Source organism: Thamnophis sirtalis, unplaced genomic scaffold, assembly GCF_051295495.1.
Source record: "Thamnophis sirtalis isolate CommonGarterSnake01/CBP01778 unplaced genomic scaffold, rThaSir2_p1.2 scaffold_15, whole genome shotgun sequence".
NCBI lineage: Eukaryota > Metazoa > Chordata > Lepidosauria > Squamata > Natricidae > Thamnophis > Thamnophis sirtalis.
Window position 1 is genome coordinate 39,592,900 of NW_028261395.1, and position 21,059 is coordinate 39,613,958.

General features: G+C 54.7%; 3 protein-coding genes across 4 annotated transcripts in view; 1 reads left to right on the forward strand and 2 right to left on the reverse strand.

The window, feature by feature from the left end:
• Positions 1 to 6,021, forward strand: part of CROCC (ciliary rootlet coiled-coil, rootletin) — a 27,976-nt gene extending 21,955 nt beyond the window's left edge. Inside the window, exons 27-36 of the mRNA XM_087702115.1 lie at positions 389 to 582; positions 692 to 812; positions 1,222 to 1,385; positions 2,469 to 2,684; positions 2,825 to 3,049; positions 3,160 to 3,309; positions 3,482 to 3,682; positions 3,938 to 4,069; positions 4,934 to 5,059; positions 5,178 to 6,021. Of these exons, the coding sequence (XP_087558241.1) occupies positions 389 to 582; positions 692 to 812; positions 1,222 to 1,385; positions 2,469 to 2,684; positions 2,825 to 3,049; positions 3,160 to 3,309; positions 3,482 to 3,682; positions 3,938 to 4,069; positions 4,934 to 5,059; positions 5,178 to 5,264 (1,616 nt within the window). The 3' untranslated portion in view covers positions 5,265 to 6,021. The remainder of the gene's footprint in view (positions 1 to 388; positions 583 to 691; positions 813 to 1,221; positions 1,386 to 2,468; positions 2,685 to 2,824; positions 3,050 to 3,159; positions 3,310 to 3,481; positions 3,683 to 3,937; positions 4,070 to 4,933; positions 5,060 to 5,177) is intronic.
• MFAP2 (microfibril associated protein 2) lies at positions 6,022 to 12,762 on the reverse strand. Its single transcript, XM_014054675.2, has 9 exons — positions 11,266 to 12,762; positions 9,105 to 9,187; positions 8,608 to 8,682; positions 8,449 to 8,481; positions 8,045 to 8,125; positions 7,830 to 7,868; positions 7,523 to 7,610; positions 6,650 to 6,723; positions 6,022 to 6,461 (listed from the first exon to the last, which is right to left on the reverse strand). Exons 2-9 carry the CDS (start codon positions 9,142 to 9,144, stop codon positions 6,358 to 6,360), a joined length of 534 nt encoding a protein of 177 aa, XP_013910150.1. The 5' UTR covers positions 9,145 to 9,187; positions 11,266 to 12,762; the 3' UTR covers positions 6,022 to 6,357.
• Positions 12,763 to 12,836: 74 nt separating this feature from the next.
• The window catches only part of ATP13A2 (ATPase cation transporting 13A2), a 31,374-nt gene continuing 23,151 nt past the window's right edge, over positions 12,837 to 21,059 (reverse strand). For both annotated transcript variants that reach the window (XM_087702114.1, XM_087702113.1), the window contains 8 exons: positions 20,042 to 20,152; positions 19,117 to 19,196; positions 18,592 to 18,744; positions 17,537 to 17,633; positions 16,484 to 16,707; positions 16,138 to 16,289; positions 15,840 to 16,012; positions 12,837 to 14,646 (listed from right to left, as the gene is read on the reverse strand). In XM_087702114.1, coding sequence (XP_087558240.1) covers positions 14,476 to 14,646; positions 15,840 to 16,012; positions 16,138 to 16,289; positions 16,484 to 16,707; positions 17,537 to 17,633; positions 18,592 to 18,744; positions 19,117 to 19,196; positions 20,042 to 20,152 — 1,161 coding nt within the window. In that variant the 3' untranslated portion in view covers positions 12,837 to 14,475. The remainder of the gene's footprint in view (positions 14,647 to 15,839; positions 16,013 to 16,137; positions 16,290 to 16,483; positions 16,708 to 17,536; positions 17,634 to 18,591; positions 18,745 to 19,116; positions 19,197 to 20,041; positions 20,153 to 21,059) is intronic.

Sequence of the window (21,059 nt, forward strand, 5' to 3'; positions counted from 1 at the left end):
AACGAATCTAATGACTGACCGAAGAAATTGTTTCCTGCAAAAGCCCACTCCCCTTTCGCTCCTGTTTTATTTCCTATGGGAGGGGCCAATCACCTTCCACCTGTGACTACTCCCAACTCTACCCTGATTTCTGAGCTGTTTCTTTTTCCTTCTGGCAGCTCTGCACACACTGGGAACAGGCTCCAGCTATTCCTCTGCCTCCTGTCTAGCTCTATAGGCACCTAATCACTGCCAGATGGCCTCGTCCCCCTCACTGCCTCTGACGCAGAGCCCTTGTCCGAATCTTCCCCAGCTCGTGCTCCTCCCCATCCTCCTCACTGTCTGACTCTGCTGCCAGCTCCACTGGTGGGCCACAACAGGTGACAGCCATGTCCTCTTCTCTCCGCAGGAACGTCTACCGTTGAGGGGCTCAGTGGCAGCCCCGCCTCATTGGCCAGCGGCCTGTTCTCCCTCCCCATCTCACCAGAGCGCCCCCCGTCTCCCAGCCAGGCTGGGCAACTGGTGGCAGACATCGACCCGGAGATCGTTCAGAATGTGTTGCGAGACTTCCTGGAAGAGCTGAGGGAGGCCCAGCAAGAGCGGGTATGAGGAGAGGAATTGCATTTTGTCCGTCTGCAGCGGTAAACGGCTCTCCCACCCACCCCCCAAAAAAACCCTTGGTCTGAATTTTCCTCTGTCTTCCGGGATCCAGGATGATGCTCGTTCCCAGCTGGGTGGCCTGAAGTGTCAGTTGGCCGAGACGGAGGCCCAGCGTGACCTGGCCAGCAGCCGTGTGCAGCAGCTGCAGAAGCAGGTGGCGGCTTGCGAGGAAGGTAGCTTTCTTCCCTCTTTCTGGGAAACATAAGTGGCTGTGCTCCTGAACGCAGAAGCTGGGGGCGAACACGTCCTTTCACGCTTCGTTTGTTCTGGATACAGCTTTTCTCATTGGATACTTCCAGAAAGAAGATGAGCATAAGCAAAGCCCTTTTTCTCCCGAATAAACACCTGCCAGTTTTGTAAAGGCAGTTGTTAAGAAGGCACAGTGGCCCTCGACTACAGCGTCTGGCAGCCGAGGCAGAATGGTGACAACTTCCCCTTGGTCGGGGGCACCTTCTTTTGGTTTGTGCCCTTGAGGAATGAGGGCTTGGCCCATTGATCACCGGAGCTGCCCGCCTGCCACATAGAAAAGGGAAGACAGCCCCAGGGAGCCCATTCCTGAGCGCAGTGTCATTCCTTCTGCAGAGAGGCGTAGTCTGGATGGGAAGCTGACGGGGGCCCAAACGGCTTTGATGCTTCAGGAGGAGACCCTGCGCTGGAGTGAACGAGAGCGCAAGGCCCAGGCGGAGAAGCTGGCTGCGCTGGAGCACGATCTGCAGGCAGCTGCAAGCGAGCAGAGGGCTACGCAGGTGGGTGTGCAGGAAAACTGGGTTCCTATTCAGAAAGTGGCCTTGCGGGGAGAGGTGGGGGGAATTCTTCGATCCTTCTCAGCATCTAATGGAAGGGTGGAGGCTGGGGTGACCAGATTGGACCGGATAGGGTGAACCGGATAGGGACGATTTGAATTGGTTCCCTGAACTGGAAGAAATAACCCCTGGTTGGCCCCGCCCATGCCTGCCCGGTCAGTTGCCCAGTCGCCGCTCGAACCACCCACCCAATCCGAACATTTCTCTCTCCATTTACAGCGCAGCTGCTACAGCCTGTCCCTTTTAGGTAATCCCTGGGAGGGAGGGAGCCGGGAGGGACAATAAAGGGAGCAGTGAATGGAGGGAGAAAGAAAAATACACACCTGATTAGGTTCTACAGTCTGATTAAAAAAATATATCCTTGGTTGAGGATGCCCTTCGGCCCATCATGGGACACAAACATTCAGATTCTCTCTGCTGCATTTAACATTGAATTCTGTGGCAGAGAGAATCCAAACTTTTCTCCCTCCATTCACAGCGGAGCTGCAGCTTCCTTTATGGTCCCCCCCAGCACCCTCCCTCCCAGGGACTACTTTAAAGGGACAGGCTGCAGCAGCTCCGCTGTGAATGGAGGGAGAAACGTTCGGATTCTCTGCCACAGCATTCATTATGAGCCCTTCTTGTGCTCATACACACATTTTTTCCTACCGGGTTCTTTGGGCGTCCCTTGGTGAGGGGGTCCTTTGACTGAATGGCCGTGGCCGCGAGTGACATCAAGTTGGCCATGACCACTCAGTCACCGGACATCCCCGCAAGCCACGCCCACAGAATTGGTAGGGAAAAAAATTGAATGTCAAATTCCACCTGGGTGGAGGTGGAAGAACCGGTGCTCCCATCTAGCTTCCTCTGCTGCATCCCAGGAGGACTTCCTCATCCTAGCTCCGTCTCCTGAAGCCGGCCGTGCTCTGCCCTCCCCCCCAGCTCAGCTGTTTCTCAGCTGGTCACATCCGGATCAGCTCAGCCTGTCCCTGCCAGGCAAGTCGGAAGCAATTATGATCACTTTTTCCACCTTCTCACTTGTTGCAGGAGAAACTCAGCAAGATGAAGGCCAACGAGGCCAAGCTGGAGGCGGACAAACGACGGCTGAGAGACTCCTTGGGTAGTTCGGAGAGCCGGAGCACCAAACTGGAGCTCCTGCGGCGGTCGCTGGAAGGGGAACTGCAGCGGGCCAAGGTGGTGCTGAGTGACCGCGAGGCTGAGCTCCAGCTTCTTCAGGAGCGCATTGCCGTCATGCAGAGGCAGGTGAGGTCCTGTGTGTGACCATGGGGGTCTCATCACAACCACCCAAGGGCCCAGCCCTACCCCCTTGATGGACGAGCACGGAGAGGAGCCTTAGGCTGCCCCGCTGACAGCCTTACTTTGGCTCGTTCCTGCCACACCAGGTGACTGAGAGCGAGATGAGAGCCGGTGCACTGCAGCAGTCCTTGGACCAACTCAACCTCTCGCTGGCCAAGGCTGCCGATTCTGAGACTTCCCTGAAGGAGAAGGTGCAGGGGCTGACAGCCACCTTGTCCGAGACCCAGAGAAACTCCGTTTCGGCGCAGGAGAAGCTGCTGCAGTTGCAGAAGGCCCTGGCAACCGGAGCGCATGAGCAGAGAGTCCTGCAGGTGAGTGGAGAAAGGCCAGGGCCCCACCGGCAGTGCCTTCCTTCGCCACAAGTACCTGTTGCTCTGCTGAGAGAGACGGGCCCCCATCCATCCATCCTATATCCCTTCAGGAGCGACTGGATGCAGCCCGGCATGCCCTCTTGGAAGCAAAGAAGCAGAACGGGGCCCTTTCGGAGCGGCTCCAAGCCTTGAAAGGGCAGCAGGCTGAGCTGGAGCTGCAGAAGGAGGAGCTGGAGGGGCTGGGGAGACAGCAGGAAGAGGTGAGTTTCTTGAGCCCTCGGAGGTGCCCTTTCCATGAGGAACCAGACCCACAAGGCCAGAGCCTGAGATCCGGGTGGGCCTAAAGAGCTGGTTTCGTTCCCGGGATTAGCGGGCAGGGGTGAGTCGTGCCTGGAAACTCTCCCTCCCATGTCCTCTTCTCCCTGCCTGCAGCTGCTGCACCAACGCCAGGAGGGGGAGGCGGCGGCCCTGCGGAAGCTGCAGAAGGTGCAAGAGGACCGGCGCCTGCTCCAGGAGCGCCTGGGCAGTCTGCAGAAGGCCCTGGCCCAGCTCGAGAGCGAGAAACGGGAAGCCGAGCGCCTGTCCCTGCGCCTGGAGAAGGAGAAGGGCGCCCTGCGGAGAACCCTGGACAAGGTCAGTTGTGCGTACTCTGGGGGAAGCAAGAGACGAGAGGCCTTAGGGAGGTCTGGAGGGGACCAAGAGCAGGTTTCCAGAGGGGAGGGAATGAATTGGGCATGGTGGGGGTAGGGCTCGGGCTCACAGAGCACCCGTAAACTGAGGGGCTCCCGCAGAGTGTTTTCCCCCCCCTCTAAATCCCCTCCTGCTGGGTGTTTGAGTCATGGGGGAGGGGGGGGTTGTGCAGCCACTGAGTCGTGGTGGAATTGGTAGGTGGAGCGCGAGAAGCTGAAGACTCACGAGGACTCCGTGCGGCTTTCCGTGGAAAAAGGGCGCCTGGATCGTTCCCTCACGGGCACAGAGCAAGAGCTGATGGGAGCCCAGCAGCTGATACGGCAGCTGGAGGTAACAGTGACTACAGGGGCCTGGCGGGTGGCAGTCTCTGTGCGGCTAAAAGCATCCTGCCCTTCGGATGCCTCGAAGGAGTGTGTGCCTCAGCTCTCGCCAGCTTCCTGGATAGGAACGAGAGTGGGGAGGGGGGTGGGGGGCTCCACTCCCTGGGATGCTGGAGGAAAACCAGGAAAACAAGGAGCACTTAGCTCCCCAGATGTCGACGCTGGCCCAGATGGCCAGCTGAGTGAAAAGGAGAAAGTTGAGAGTTAAAGCAGGCGGGACAGGGCTGGTGCAGAAGTGGTATTCAGCAGGTTCTGACCAGTTCTGTAGAACCGGTAGCGGAAATTTTTAGTTCGGAGAACTGGCAAACACCACCTCTGGCTGGCCCCGCCCCCATCTATTCTCTGCCTCCCGAGTCCCAGCTTATCGGGAGGGAATGGGGAATTTTGCAGTATCCTTCCCCTGGACTGGGGAGAGGAGATTTTTCAGTATCCTTCCCCTGGAGTGGAGGGGGAATGGGGGATTTTGCAGTATCCTTCCCCTGGAGTGGGGGGGAATAGAGATTTTATACTATCCTTCCCCCAGAGTGGGGTGGGAATGGGGGATTTTGCAGTGTCCTTCCCCTGGAGTGTGGAGGGAATGGAGATTTTACAGCATCCTTCCCCTGGAGTGGGGAGGGAATGAGATTTTGCAGTATCCTTCCCCTGGAGTGGGGTGGGAATGGAGATTTTACAGTATCCTTCCCCTGCCACGCCCACCAAGCCACGCCCACAGAACCAGTAGTAAAAAAAATTGGAATCCCACCACTGGGCCATTAGGTGTCCCCTTGAGGGTGCAAGATGGACATTAATACTGACGTTCCCTCCGCTGACCTAGGCGCAGGTGGCCGAGCTGGAGCAGGCCCGGGGCAACAAGCTTCTTGGCAAAGCGGCCTCCCCTCAGCGGCAGGAGGGTGAGCGCCTGAGCAGTTCCCGTCCTGGAGGCAAAGGGCTGGAAGAGCAGGTGAGCTCCCTCCCTCCTGGGGACTCTGGCCCAGCTGCGGTGCTGCTACTCCTGGACACCCCCCCTGGCCTGGATACTGAAGGGGCCTTTCTCCCCCACCCCCCTCATCCCTCCATAGATCTCGACTCTGAAGGAGCAGCTGCAGCAAGACACCCAGAAGGGACAACCTTATTTCCCAGCTTCCCCTCTCGTTTCCGGAAACTAGCTGTGGCAGCAGACATGCAGAAGGAGCTGAGCCCCACGGCTCTAAAGAGTGCCACAGCAAGAGAGGCCACCGACCTCCTATCCCTCAGGGCCTAGGTTCGCCCGCGGTGCAAGGTAGTGCGAACCGCTCCTCTCTTCTTCTTTTTGCTGTCCCAAGAAGGCCTCGGTTGTCTGAACAGTTTGGTTACTTCTCGGATCCAAGCTGGATCAGAAGGAGAATTCGCCCCCCCCCCCCATAAAGATGACCGAAAAGGAGCCCCCAGGGAAAGCGAGCAGCAAGCCAAGCGCAACTGATGCCAGAAGGTTCCATTTCTTTCCTGGTGGAGAACGGGGTGGGTGGGTGGGCATCTGAGTAGATCCTGGCCTGGTCTCTGGCTGGGGAGGGAGAGCCCCCCACCCCCCATTGCCTGGAGCAGCGTTTGTGTCCCATGATGGGCCGAAGGGCATCCTCGACCAAGGATATATTTTTTTAATCGGACCGTAGAACCTAATCAGGTGTGTATTTTTCTCTGTTGGGACTCTTTATGTAGCAGCCAATCAAGGAAAGTAGAAAGTTATTTTTTTTATATCCGCGGCATTGTGGCTTTCTCAGGCTTTCCCCTCATTACGTAGAAGGGGAATAGTTTGTAATGGCAGATTTGAGAGTTTCCGTCCTCCCTCCCCACCCCAATTCTATTGGGAAGGGTTGTGAAAATGCAGGAAGGAGGGTGTCCCGTTGTGCCACCATCTTTTGCCAGAAAAAGAATGGACAATGGTAACATGTTTGGTCTGTTTAATTTTTAAGATCGTTTTGTAAAAAAAGGGTGGGTGGGGAGAAAATTACGCTCCGTACAAAAAATATAACTTGCAATTACAAGACATTTCAACCCAACCCAACCGGTAGCTGGCGTGATGGTCGGCATTTCTGGAAGGATGAAGTTGGGTCCCTGTTGAGACCCCGGCCCGAGTCACGCCTGAGCAGCCCTGCAGGTGTGTCACTGCCACGGTGGGGGAGGGCCCCCCAAGAAGGGCCGTTGTTCCTCTGGGCACGAACCAGAGGCATCATCCGTGGTCCAGAATCTCCTCCCGTCCACTGCCACGACCCTTTTCCCCGCTCAGCAACCGCCACAACTCCGAGCGCAAGAGGTGGCCATAGTCTGGCAAAGGCCGCTGGTCGCCATGATGCCGCACTTGGAGAATCTGTCACGACAGAGGTCGGCTGGGGGAGCCACCATCAGGAGTTAGAATCCCCACATCTCCTTCTTCACAACCCCGCTCCCACCCCCCAAGTTTTAGGCAAAGCTGTCCCCAACTGCTGCTGGGAAGAAATGTCCCAAATCGGCTGGCCCTGTAACCATCATGACTGGAGGACCCAAGGGCCCAGGGCCCTTCGATCTTTGTGCGTACCTCTTAGGAGTTCTTCGTGAGCACAGACTGTACGGACGCAGATCTCCTTATTGATCACGTAGACCCTGCGGAGGCTGAACGCGGAAAAGGCCACAGAATGTCTCCCTGTTCTGACCGAGGCTTCCCGGGAGCATGAAGCAAACTCCTTGTCCCGACAAAAACCTCTTTTATTAATTTACTGTGAATTCTGTTCATTCACATCTAGCCAAGTCTTTCAAGGGAGGATTTACAGTCACAGACCTTATCTGGCTTGGAGAGCTGCCAGGCCGATATCTACAAAACTTGGCAAGGAGTCTCGGAGAATCACGAACTAATGGAGCAAACTAGTTGTCTCCTGCAAACTCCACTCCCCTTTCGCTCCTCTTTTATTTCCTCTGGGGGCGGGGGCATTCATCGTCCACCTCTGGCCTTACTCCCAAGTCACCCCCCGTTCTTTAGCTGTTCCCTTCACCTTGCAACTCTGTGCATGGGTACCCTGGGAACAGGCTCCAGCTGTTCGTCTGCCTCACTGATGTCTGCCTCTGAAGGCAGCTGATAACTCACATACGGCCCCGGCCCCCTCTCTGTCTCTGACACAGAGCCCTCATCAGAGCCTTCCCCAGACTCCAGGACTGGCCCATGTTCCTCCCCAACTTCCTCACTGTCCGAATATGAATCGGCAGGCAGCCTCCCTCCCCTCGCCCGCCTGCACAGCTTTCCGCGGGATCGGCTGCAGTGTTTCCTGCAGGCCCATTGCAAGCACACCAGCGCCCTCCCAAGTCTGCTTGGGGAACCTTGCCTGCCGTGTGGAGAGAAGCTTGTAGAGGAATGCTCTCCAGGGCGGGTGTGTGTGGGTGTGTGTGGTTTGGTCCCAATCCAATTGCGGCCCCTCACCTGTAGAAGCAGATCTCATTCAGACACTGTTTGCAAGGCTTGTAAATGGAATACAGCCTGGTGCAGGGGTATTGCTCCTCCTGGCAGTCTGGAGACCAAGAAGAAGACGGGGGAGGGGGGTCTCCATTCAGTCCCAAGAGTCTTTAACTTGCTTTACCCCCGCCCCCTCCCCAGCCAGATAGGCTCAGGAACAGCAGCCTCCCCCTCTCTACGACGAGAGGAAGAGTCCTGGGGGGGGTGCCAAAACCAACTTGTTTGTTGCAGACCTCAGGAAGAGGGTCTGATTTCAGAGCTGGTGATTTCTTACCAAGAGGCCCCGGTTCGGTGGGCTCCGTCTCAGAAATATCTAGGGGAGGGTGGGGAGAAAAGCCCAGATAGTAGCAAGGTGTGAGTAACCGTTAACCCTGGGAGAGTGGGAGGTAGGTGGGTGGGTGTGGAGCAGGCAGCTGGGCAGAGCCAGGAGATCGCAGAGCAGGGAAGAGCTCCCTTCCGCCCCACTGACCCGCCCTACAGGCTGCTCACCTGGGGTTGGGGCGGGAATGACCTCTTGCTGATTCTGCTGCTGGGACTGGAAGTGCTCCTCCGGAGTTTGGGGGGAGAGATCTGCAGGGCAGAGGGAGAAGGGGGTGGCCGCTTTATCCAAGCCCTTTACCACAGCGTTCCTCAACCCCTGGGGTGTGTCCCACTACTGGGCTGCGGTCCTTTTGGAAAGTGGGCCGAACAGGTGGCATGGGTGTGTGTGAGCATGTGCGAAGCTCCACTCATGTGAGTGGCGGCCGCTTGCTCCCCTCAAGAGGAACTATTCCCACTTACACACACACTTACACCACCCCCACTGTGCCGCCAATCCAGAAGTGTTGAGGACAGCTGCTTTTACAAGACAGGCAGTTGAGCTATGCCAGGTTTGGCCTCTTGGACAGACTCACCGTTCCCGGCGTAATCGTAATAATCTTGACTCTCTGAAAACAAGGAAGAAAGAGGCCAGAAGGATATATCAAACTCCTGTAAGAGCGGGGTTCTACCCCCCGATCAGGATTGGCTATGGCCAGCCGGAGAGGGGCCCCTGGGCTCTTGCTGGTACTTACCAATTTCGTAAGGGGCATACGGGGGCTCGGGATAGGCAGGGTCGTCGAGGTCATACTGCCCCTGAGCCAGAAGTGCTGCAGAGAAGGGAGGAGGGGAAGAAATTGAGGCTGGCTGTTGCAGGGTGGGGCACGCATCTGCCCAGGTGGGGGTCCTTCCCGGCATTGTCGACTCGGAGAGCCACTGCAAAGCGGGCCTTCTTCCCCTTTTCACGCTTCTTGCCCGGTGGGGAGGGGAGGGGGTTCTTGCTTAAGTGACACGAACGAAAGCTGGACATCCCTTTCTGCGGTCCCCTTGCCTTGTACATGCGAGGGACCCCTTCGCCCTCCCCAAGCACTTGGGAAAGTGGAGACCTGACGTGTCATTGCATGTAGCCCTGTCTTCAGCATTTCCGTGAAGTCATGGGACGGTGGTGGGGAGTCCCGGATCCCTTTGCTCAAGCAAGGAGGACTCCGGGCAGGAGGAGGGAGGTGGTCGGGGACCCAGCTTTGCCTCTTACCTGGCAGGCAGAGGAGGAGAAGGGCCAGAAGAGTCCTCATCCTTGTCTGGGGGAGCTTCAGAGGCAGCCAAATTGGAGCTGAGCTGTAAGACACAGGACACTGTCTTAGATTGGAGGGAAGAATACACACACACACACACACACACACACCCTTTTCAGAGTTATGTTCTTGTCCCAGAAACAACCTTGGTGTGGTTCCCAAGCTGCTTTGGGCAAGGCTCAATCAGTGGAGTCAAATTGCCCAGGGTAGCCAGTAAGCACCCTGTCCTTAGTACAGGCCAGATTCTCCGGCCAAGGATGCTGGGAACTCTCCCTGTCTTTTGAGCCCCCCATGGTTAACCTCTTCAGTCAAGGAGTTCAAGTTCAACCATGGATGAGAATGTTGCTTCCAGCTGATCTCCAAAGACCTAAGCATTAGAGAAGATATTCAGCAGGTTTTCCAGAGAAGGTATTCAGCAGGTTCTGACCAGTTCTGGAGAACCGGTGTAGCGGAAGTTTGGGAATGGGGATTTTGCAGTATCCTTCTGGAGTGGAGAGGGAATGGAAATTTTACAGTATTCTTCCCCTGGAGTGGGGATTTTACAGTATCCTTCCCCTGGAGTGAGGAGGGAATGGAGATTTTGCAGTATCCTTCCCCTGGAGTGGGGAGGGAATGGGAATTTTACAGTATCCTTCCCCTGGAGTGAGGAGGGAATGGAGATTTTGCAGTATCCTTCCCCTGGAGTGGGGAGGGAATGGGAATTTTACAGTATCCTTCCCCTGGAGTGAGGAGGGAATGGAGATTTTACAGTATCCTTCCCCTGGAGTGGGAAGGGAATGGAGATTTTACAGTATCCTTCCCCTGGAGTGGGGAGGGAATGGAGATTTTACAGTATCCTTCCCCTGGAGTGGGAAGGGAATGGAGATTTTACAGTATCCTTCCCCTGGAGTGGGGAGGGAATGGGAATTTTACAGTATCCTTCCCCTGGAGTGAGGAGGGAATGGAGATTTTACAGTATCCTTCCCCTGCCACACCCACAGAACCGGTAGTAAAAAATTTGAATCCCACTACTGCAAAGCATCCTTCCCCCCACCCTCGCTGGGATTTTTCCCCTGCCCAACCCTGCAGGAGTGGGCGGAAAAAAATAAGAGGACTCGTCACAGGCCAGCAGCTTTGGCCAAAAGACACTTCAGACCAAGCGACACAGACTCGCTTCTCGCTGCAGAGTCCAGTCCAGGAGAAGATCCCGCCAGGTGCCTGAGCAAAGTTTCCGGGGCTGTCCCGTTTCCCATCGCAGTGGACCAGCCGGTATTCTCTAGCTCACAGGAGTAAGAGGAGCCCGAGAAAGCGGCCCAGAAAAACCCAAGTTGGCTCAGCTTTCCTGCCAGACCAGGTAGATGTAGGGAACGTGCTGCTGATGGATGGGGAGTGGGTGGAGGAGGGCCGGGCTGGCTTAAGGCCCCAGTTCCCCCTTTTCCTGTTCACCCTCCCTTCTTGTGCTCGACGGCGGAGGTGCGAGGGGGAAGGGGCTCAGACGCAGGAGGTTCCTGCTTTAGAGAAACCAGATGCACATCTGGGAGCAATCAGCCAACTTCTGGAAAGCCAAGAATGGCCGGCAGCCCTCCACAACTCCACCTCCCCATCCCATCACCCACCCACCCACCCCCCTTGCAAGAAGCTGGAGAACAAAAGGGGAGCCCTCCTCCTTCCTGGCCCCAAGGATTGAATGGTCAAATTCAGGGGTGTTGAAGCAACACCCCCTCCCCCCTTTCCAAAACAGAGCAAGACCACCGGTCAAGTAATTCCAAAAGTCAAACTTCCTAAGAAAAGGACCCCCTCCCCACTCACCCACCCACTCCCGAGCGAAAGTCCAGATCTCAGGAAATGAGGGGGAGGGGGCTTTCCTACCAAGCCAACTTAGTTGCCAGGCAGAAGACTTCTTTACCCTTTTGTTTCTTTCTTTGGGAATTTTTTTGCTGGCATCCAAAGGGGGAGCGGGAGGAGAAGGGTTGGGGGGAGCTCTTAGGTTTCCCGTGGCTAAAAACTTTATTTGAAAGGTAATCGTTTCCCTGCATGGAAGAAAAGGTGGCAGCTCCGAAGTGCATCCCCTTGCAAGTTCTGACCGCGAAGTGCCCCTTTTCCTGCCCCCGCAAAGCCCGCAGTGCCCCTCAGCCAACTTACCAACTTGGGGGTCTTTCTCCCTCTCCGGCGGCTGACTTCACGCTCTCTCCTCCTCGCCCGGGTCTCGCTTTCCAAAGAGGCTGAAGGAGCCAGGCTTCCAGTAACGCAGCCTCCCTCCTGGGTCCTAATGCCAACTTCTCTCGAGGCAGCAGGACTGAACTTTTTTTCCAGAGGTTTCTCCCCCGCTTGGCTGCAGCTGCAACTGGCACACGCAGGTGTAGCTCACCTAGTAGGTTTATTTCAAGGGTCCACGATGGAGAAAGGCAGCGAGCACGGCGGTTTTGCTGGGACTCCCTAGTGCGATGCGCTCTTTGGCTTGGGGAGAAGGCGGGACTGGGCAGCTCCTTCCAGCGGCGGCTTTTGGACTGAAGCTGATCCCCGAAGCCTCCAGGCTTAGAGGCAGTCTACCATCCTCTGAGACCGGCAGAAAGGATGCCTTCCTATCCCCCTTGAGAGGCTCCCGTTAGAAACGGTGTGGGCTTTCTGTGGCTTGCCATGCGGTGGAAAGGTTCAAACAAGCTGCTGTTTCTTTCTCTGGCCAGTTTGTCCACCACCACTGGGAACACAGAGGGTGGGGGGTATGGAAAGCACATGGGAACTACCGATTGGCTTTGGCTATAGTCCATTTCTCAGCCGTTCCCCTCTTAGGGCAGAGCGCGGCTCCAGCAGGGCCCACCGCCGTTTTTTCCAGGATCGTTTGGTAATGGAGCTGCCTGGGCCGGAAGAGTCTCTGTCTGCAAGGCTCGGGTCAGCCCTTCTCTCACCCTGCCTCTTGGTCAGGCCTGAAGAGGCCACCTTTTAAGTAGGGGACCTGCCTCTCCTGCGCATTCCCCCCCCCCAATTTGTCCCAGACCTCCTTCATGCGAAGTTACTCATTGAATACATTATTGCTTCTGTGATTGTGGATCGACACTGAGCTTGTCGATCAGAAAATCCGGCAGTTCGGAACCCTAGCACCACATAACGGAGTGAGCTCCCGTGACTTGTCCCAGCTTCTACCAATCTAGCAGTTCAAAAGCATGTAAAAAATGCAAGCAGAAAAATAGGGGAAGAGAACAGCGTTCTGTGCGCCTTCGGCGTTGAGTCATACCGGCCACATGACCACGAAGACGTCGTCGGACAGTGCTGGCTCTTCAGCTTTGAAACGGAGATGAGCACCACCCTCTGGAGTCGGGAACGACTAGCACATAGGTGCGAGGGGAACCTTTACTTTTAAGCCCTTCTGAATATCCAATTAACTAAACACGATTGCTAATATTAAAAAGAAACTGGCAAATAGATATACATACATATATACATACGTACACATATGTATATGTACATATCCAGGTAGTCCCCGACTTACAAGAGTTCGCTTGGTGAGCAAAGTTACGATGGCACTGAAAAAAGTGACATGACCATTTTTCACACTTAACGACCACCCAGAGCATCCCCATGGTCACATGATTTATATTTGCTTGCTTGGCAAACGGTTCCTGTTTATGATGGTTGCGGTGTCCCGGTGTGTGTGTGTGTGTGATGTGCTCCCCTTCCACGACAGTCCGATAAACAAAGTTGGCGAGGAAGCCAGATTCTCTTAAATGACAGTGTTACCGATTTATGAACTGCAGTGATTCATTTTTATAACAAGAACAGTTATAAAAAAAGTGTGGTGGGGCAAAACTCACTTCTCAACTTGTCAACATAAATTTGGGGCTCAGTTGTAAGAGTTAAGTTGAGGACTACCTACAGTATATCGCAGATGTTAGTACACACACCCCTCACATTTTGTAAATATTTAAGTATGTCTTGCCAGCAGTTTAGACATGAATGGCTGTGTGTGCTGCATTATTTTGAGGGGACAGCACATTTACACTGTTATAAAAGCTGTGTTCTCACTACTTTACATTGTAGCTAAGGGTCATTTCTTCAGTGCTGCCCCATGAAAAGATATCCTTAAATATTTATAAACTGTGAAGGGGTGTTATTCACTTCTGTGATATGTATATACACACACACACACACACAAACAAACACACAAAACAAATGAAAATCGTAGCCAAAGGAAAACAGACTGAACAGCCCAGCTCTTTCTGGTCCTTTGGGCTCTCTTTTTTCAGTTGGGGTGGTAGTGGCTTAAAGCAGCCCACCCACCCGCAAGGCTGCCCATACGTAGGAAGCAGATCTCTTCGCAGTAGAAAGAAGACGCCCTCCGCGGAAGGGAGCTGATTCCCAGACTGGCCAGGGAACAGCCCTTGGGAGACAGCCCTTCGTCGTCCTCTGCCTCGAAGTTCTGATGTGGGACAAGTTCTGCATTTGCTGACATTCCCTGTCCGGCAGCCAAAAGGCCCAAAGGTCACTGGGAAAAGGGGACACCATTCTCGCCTTGGCCAATGGGATGTCGAGGTGGCGCCGTGGTCAGAGTGCAGTACTGCAGGCTACTTCAGCTGACTGCTAGCTGCAGTTTGGCCGTTCAAATCTCACCAGCTCAAAGGTTGACTCAGCCTTCCATCCTTCCGAGGTGGGTACAATGAGGACCCAGATTGTTGAGGGGGGGGCAATACGCTGACTCTGTAAACCGCTTAGAGAGGGCTGTGAAGCACTGCGAAGGGGTCTATAAGTCGAAGTGCTATTCCTATTAAGGGCCACAGTGGCTAGAATACAGGATTGCAGGTTAATTCTGCCCCATTGCCAGCAGTTCGATCCTGACCGGCTTATGGTCGGCTCAGCCTTCTATCCTTCCGAGGTGGGTCAAATGAGGAGCCAGATTGTTGGGGGCAATAGGCTGACTCTGTAAACTGCTTAGGGCTGTAAAAGCACTGTAAAGCGACATATAAGTCTAAGTGCTATTGCTATGTCTCTGCCAGCTTCCTCTTAACCCAGCATGTGGTTGTAAAAAAAGGCTGATCAAGAAAGATGCAACTCCCTTAGAGTGGTCAGAAATGTTGGTGCTTCCCATGGCTTCGACTGAGAGGCTGATGAAGATGGGTTCTCCGTAGCACAGCAGCTCCATTATCGGTTGTGTGGCTTAGAGAGAAATGCCAGTTCGTTCCCCTTCGCCGATGTTCTTAGAGAATGAGAAACGCCACAAGGGAGAGGCATCTCAGAGTTGCCTTTGTCAGTCGAAGGAGGATCCCGGAGGATCTCGGGAGAGCTGCTGGAAGGAAGGAGCTAGATCCAAAAAAGGAACCACAGCAGAGACCCTCCACACGGAAAGTCACCGACTAAGCGTCATCTTGTGGCTGGGGAGATTCTGGTGGGGGCAAAGAGAGGCGCGTGGAGAGGTGGCCACAAACTCTTCTCCTGGCTAAGCTCCCACTGCAGCTGCTTGTACAATTTTTTTGATGCCTTCTTGCGTCGCAGCTTCCGGAAGCCGTTCAGCAGGCCGTGGTCCAGGCCCACCTATGGGAGAAGCAGACCAGGAACAGGTGAGGTTTGGGGTCACCGTGGCTAGCAACTGCAGCAGCCTGATGCTCCAAGGAAGCCCACTGTTCTGACCTACGCTTCCCAAGAGCCTGAAGCAAACTCCTTGTCCCGACAAAAAACCCTTTTATTAATTTGCTGTGAATTCTGCTCATTCACTTCCAGCAAAGTCTTTCGAGGGAGGATTTACAGTCACAGACCTTATCTGGCTTTGGAGAGCTGCCAGGCCGATATCTGCAAAACTTGGCCAGGAGTCTCAGAGAGTCAAGAACCAATTAAGTGAACTAATTTTTCTCCTGCAAACTCCCCTCCCCTTTCGCTCCTCTTTTATTTCCTCTGGGAGGGGCCATTCATCGTCCGCCTGTGGCCTTCCTCCCAAGTCGACCCTTATTTTTTAGCTGTTCTCTTTGTCTGGCACACACTTCATATGCGCACACTGGGAACAGGCTCCAGCTGTTGTTCTGCCTCACTGATGTCTGACTCTGAAGACAGCTGATAACTGTCAGACGGCCCTGGCCCCCTCTCTGCCTCCGACACAGAGCCCTCATCCGAGCCTTCCCCAGACTCCAGGACTGGCCCTCTTTCCTCCCCCAACCTTCTCACTGTCCAAATCTGCTGCCAGCTCCACTGGCTGCTGCTGGGCCACAACACCCACCGCCGCTCACTCTCCTCCCCCTGACACTCAGCCGCTCAGCAGTCCCATTTCCCCCAGCCAAGCATGGCCCAGTCAGAGGGGGGGGAGGGTCTTGGTTTGACCTTCACAGAAGACTGCAATGAGTTGCTTCCATATCTTAAAAGGTCTGCTTTCCCAGCTACATTAAGATCTCACAGGTTGGGCCTCCTCCGGGTGCCGTCGGCCGGACAATGCCGGCTGGCGGCCCCTCAGGGGAGGGCCTTCTCTGTAGCTGCTCCGGCCCTGTGGAACGATCTACCCGTAGAGATCCGGACCCTTCCCACTCTCTCGGCCTTCCGGAAAGCCACCAAAACCTGGCTGTTCCGGCAGGCCTGGGGCTGTTGAACAATGTCCAGCCCCACCTAGATGGAATGGATGGTGTGTTGTTTTAAAATTGTATCTTTTTTATTTCTAATTTTTTTAACTTTTATCTTGTCTCTGTAAGCCGCCCAGGCATACAAATTTATTAAATTACCAAATTACATTGCTCCTTGGTTACCTCCAGTACAAAAGCCGTGAAGAAGTGGAGAGCAGCCATCCCCAACAAGATCACTTTGAAGTTCAGGTCGCCGGCACTCTTCAGATGCAAGAGCTTTTGCATGAAGGTCAGCGGGTAGACGGTCAGCCAGATCATGACGCCAGCGAGCAAGAGCAAGGCCATCAAAAACGGCACTGAGGAGAGCGAGACGGAGACGAGGCTTTGGCAGGGCCAGGCAGAAGATGGGCTGCTCGGGAGGAAGAGGCCCGACTCGTCCTGGGCCTCGAGCTGGCAGAACTACTGAGCAGAAAACACTTACCGTTGGTATAAAGTGGCTTGCGGAAAGGGCGGCCTTTGGACACGACCACCGCCAGGATGAGGTACTGGAACCCCGAGGTGCAGAAGACAACGGTGTTCTCATAATTGGGGAGGTTTGCAGGGGCTGACAGAGTGCTGTTCAGAGGGGTGAACCTGAGAGGGAAGCGGGCAGGCGACTGAGACTGGGCTGGCGGCAACCCCACCCACCCCTGCCAGATTGCAGAGGCCGGAAAAAGGCCGACCCCACAGCGGGCTGAGCTAGCCGAGGAACCGGCCTCCATTGGGCTGGGCCAAAGCAGCCAGAGAGCGTCAACTGCTGGGCTTCCTCTCTCTCTCTCCTCACTCACCATTGCTGAGAGACGGTGATGAAGTAGATGATGACCAGGACGGCGACGATGAGAGCCATCTGGAGGCAAAGGCTGCCCAGGACGGCAAGGCTGAGCAGGGCTCCCTGTGGGCGCTTGAGGCCCAAGTCCTCGGCAGGCCCCGTCTTGCCCATGAGGGCAACCATCGTAGTGGTGATGATGAGGTCGATGAACAGGAACTGCCCGTCGCTCAGGTTGGTGTTGAGCTAGACGAGGGGGAAGAGAAAGAAGGAGGGACAGAGGAAACAGAGAGATGCAATGGCCGCCGTGCCGAGGAGGGCCGAGCCTCTGCATCTCGGATGCTGGGGGAGCCCTGCTCGTTGACGTGGGTCACCTTCCCCTCTCTTGGGGTTCTCCCAAGAAACAGGAACCTCCTCCGGTCTGGAGTCATCCCAGCCAGGATGGGTCCTTCCCATCCTCGCCAGGTGTTCCAAACCAGGCCTCCCTAATTCTAGCACAGGGTGTCAAACTCAATCTAATTGAGGGGCGCATTAGTGCTGTGGTTGACCTTGGAGGCCAGGTGGGTGTGGCCAATGGGGTGGGTGTGGCCAACGGGGGCATGGCCAGCTTGATGCCATTCCCCAAACTGCCGGCATGTTTCCTCTACGCATTGGGTACACCAGGATGGCCCCGCAGGATGGATCCAACCACATCGCGGGCCGCGTCTGGCCCACGGCCCTTGAGTTTGACACCCTGGTTCTAGTACGTACATCTAGTTTGTGTTTTCCTTCTGAGGTTCAGTGGAGGTTCCAGTTTTTGTAGCTCTTTTGCACAGGGCTATTCCTGTTCCCATTCAGAAGCCTCTAATTTAAGCCTCTGATTTTTTAAAAAAATTTCTCTGCTGGTTGCAGTCATGCATTTTGTTTTACTTAGGTAGGGCTTTGTCGCTTTATGTCGTCCCTGTACCTGATGCCCTCCCTTGAGCAAATCCCATGCCTGGAGCTCAGGTTTCTAGACATCGCTGCTTGCAAACCTTCGCCGGGACTCCCAAGCGTCTGCGAGCCAAAGGAGCAGGAAGGAAAATGGCCGCCTTACCGTGTACAGCAGGAGCACGGAAACAAATTGCGTGAGGCTGTAGAATGCCATGTATTTGAAGAGGCCAAAGGAGGTAACCAAAGAGCATCTTCCCTCCCTAAAGGGAAGAAATGGCCAGTCATCCTTCTGGGAGAAACAGGGACTGGGCTCATGGGGTGAAGGAATTCAAGGGAAGAAAACATTCGTCCGGGGGGAAGAAAAACCCCGCTTTCTTTGCAAACGGATGCGCCTTAAACACGGCATTTCAAATTTCACATGGAATCTTTCACCGAGTGTCTCCAAGGAGAAACCTAATCCATTCAAGGGGCGAGAAGCTGCCTAGAAGCCCAGGACAAACTGGGGGGGGGGGGCGCTGAACACTATAGGAAGACCCAAGGGCTTCCTTTCACCTAGAATCAAAATCGTTGACCCTCCACCCCCAAGTCAAGATCATTTTTGGAATGGAAACTTGGACAGATTCAACAGAGAGAAAAGTTAAGCCTGGATTTCTGACGGAGAGGACTCCCGTTGCTTAGCCAGGTACATGAAGGCTGGGAGATGGTCAACAAGATAAAACACATCTGTTCTAGTCATTCCCGACTCTAGGGGGCGGTGCTCATCTTTGTTTCAAAGCTGAAGATCCAGCGCTGTCCAAAGATGTCTCTGTGGTCATGTGGCCGGCATGACTCAATGCCAAAGGCGCATGGAACGCTCTTCCCTTCCCACCAAAGGTGGTTCCTATTTTTCTACTTGCATTTTTTACATGCTTTCAAATTGCTAGGTTGGCAGAAGCTGGGACAAGTAACGGGGGATCACTCCGTTACGCAGTGCTAGGGATTCGAACTGCCGAACTGCCAACCTTTCTGATTGACAAGCTCAGCGTCTTAGCCACTGAGTCACGGCGTCCCACATGGTCAACATAGCTTGTTGCAAAGAGGCAGGGTTTGACTTTCCCTCTCTCAAAGAAGTCACCTATACTCGTGGCCTCTCCAGGAAGAGGAGAACCTGGATGGGAGAAAGGAGGCCCTTGATTCCGCCACCGGTGGCTTTCAAAAAGCTGGGCCCATCCCACTTACCTAATGGTGATGGGGATGCACTCGATATTGGCCCTCTGGGAAGTGAACGGTGCCGCTGCTGAGGCCTCTGCTTCTGAAAGTGAGATGCCCACGTCGGCTGCCTTCAGAGCCCCACAGTCGTTGGCCCCATCTCCACACATGGCCACGCAGTAACTGCAGGCAACACAATCATTCCCTAAAGCGGAAGATCAATTCCCACCCACCTTGTTTTTTTTCTCCAAAAAGGGAGTAGGGGGAGCTGGTCTTGAGTACAGTTAATATCTTTCAGCCCACAACCTTGAGTTCATGCAGCCTGCTTCAACTTCTGCCTTCCCCTTCTCTCCAGATGCAACTGTGATGCTGGCTACTCTCGATCTCACAGGAAAGGCCTCCCTTTTGGCTCTGAAGATGCCAGGCTTTAGGTTCGCAAGTGGGGGCTTGTGCGGGATCAGATCCTTCCCGTGCTTCTGCACACACACCCTTTCCTCCCCTCTCCCATCCACTAGAGGGATGCGGGGAAATCGTGCCTCCATCCCCCATACTTACTTCAGATGTTGCAAATGCTCAACCAACCGGGTTTTCTGGTCAGGTAACATCTGCGCGAAAATAGTGGTTTGGACTAATATCTGCAAAGAACATCAAGAGGGGGAGGTGAGTTGTGTCATTGCCCTTCTGGAATGGGAAAAACTTGGATGATCAGGATGATCAGGAGTTGTTGCTACTGAAAGACCCTCTGCCTCTGCTCTGGTGCCAAGTGGCGGCTCAACTCGATTCTCCCATCAGACTGTTGCCAGAAAGCAGGCTGGTTGTTCTGACCTAGGCTTCCCCAGCAGCACAAAGCCAGGTCCTCGTCGCAATAAACCCCTTTTATTTAATTTACAGTGAATTCCTCTCCAGCAAAGTCCCGGCCCGCAGTCTTTCAAGATAGTTCACAATTACCGACCTTTATCAGGCTTGGAGAATGGCCAGGCCGAGATCTTTCAGATGCCGCAATACTTGGCAAGAATGCATGAATGAACTAATTGTCTCCTGCAAATTCCATTCCCCTTTGGCTCCTCTTTTATTTCCTGTGGGAGGGGCCATTCACTGTCCACCTCTGGCCTTACTCCCAAGTTCCTTAGCTGTTCCCTTCATCTGGCAACTCTGCACATGCATATACTGGGAACAGGCTCCAGCTGTTTGTCTGCCTCACTGATATCCAACTCAGAAGGCAGCTGATCACTGTCAGACGGCCCTGGCCACATCTCTACCTCCGACGCAGAGCCCTCATCAGAGCCTTCACCAGAATCCAGGACTGGTCCATGTTCCTCCCTAACCTTCTCACTGTCAGAATCAGCATTGCTGGCCGCTGGCATGCCACAACACTGGTCACGAGAACCTTGGGAGAAGCCCAGGAACAGGTGCATCCTGCAAGAAGGGATGGCTGGTCTGAGATGACCAGAGACAAGTTCGTCTCTCCAGTGGGTGTTACCTTGGGCAGGAGGGCTGGGAAGCACTCACAGAGGACCGCAAAGGATTTCCCGTTCAAGGCAAAGGAGCACGGTTGCTGTTCCTGGAAGTTGCTCTCTTCCTGTTGTGCATCCTGCAACAGTCCCGCAAACAAGCAGATTTTTTCATCTTCGCTTGGCATCCCGCGTCAGCAGGAACCTGGCTTTGGTAGGGCTATCTCTTCACCCTCCCTCCCTCCCTCATGTTACAACAGATACCTCCTCCTCCTGTCTGAAAGGAGATACTAGCTGTTGCTGGGCATGACCCATCGTGGTTGACGGTCCATTCAGATGACAGAGATTGCAAAGAAAAGACTCTCAACCATCCCACTCAGTCATCTAGCACAAGGGTCTCCAACCTTTCAGACCCCAGGGACCACTAAATTCAAAATTTTAAATCCCGCGGACCACTAATATGATCTGCCTAATGACCGGCTGGGTAGGTGTGGCTAGGTGGTCATGTGACTGAGTGGGTGTGGCTAACTTGATGTCACTCATGTCAAAAGGTGTGCCTCACCAGCCTCCACTCGCCCCTCCCCTCCCAGCCACTCCTCGCCTGCCCGCCCGGGCTCCTTAGGGCCCCAACAGGAAGCAGTTGCTGGAGCTAAGCAGCCATCATCAGAAAGAGTTGGCAAAACAACTCAGTTCAAATTGGATCTGGCCAAGAAGGAGGCTCAGCAGAAGCACCTCAACTGAGGACTAGGAGCATAGGTTTTCCAAGCAGAGGGAAGACCTGCGGGAGTGCAAGGCCAGGGACCGGCGCCTGGAGGCTCAGCGGGCTGAGATGGTCAGCCAGTTCCAGGCCATGATGCAGCCCCACTGGAACGAGGCCTTCCGGCTCTTTGCCACCACTGACACTTCCCTCCAACCTTTGCCCAAAGCCCCCCACCAGGAGGCTGAAGCAGACCCAAGTTAGAATTTCTGCCCCCCTCCCAAAGAGGGAGACTCTGCAGCAACACAAATGTTCATCACACGTATCCAGCCCAGGGGCCGTAGTTTGAG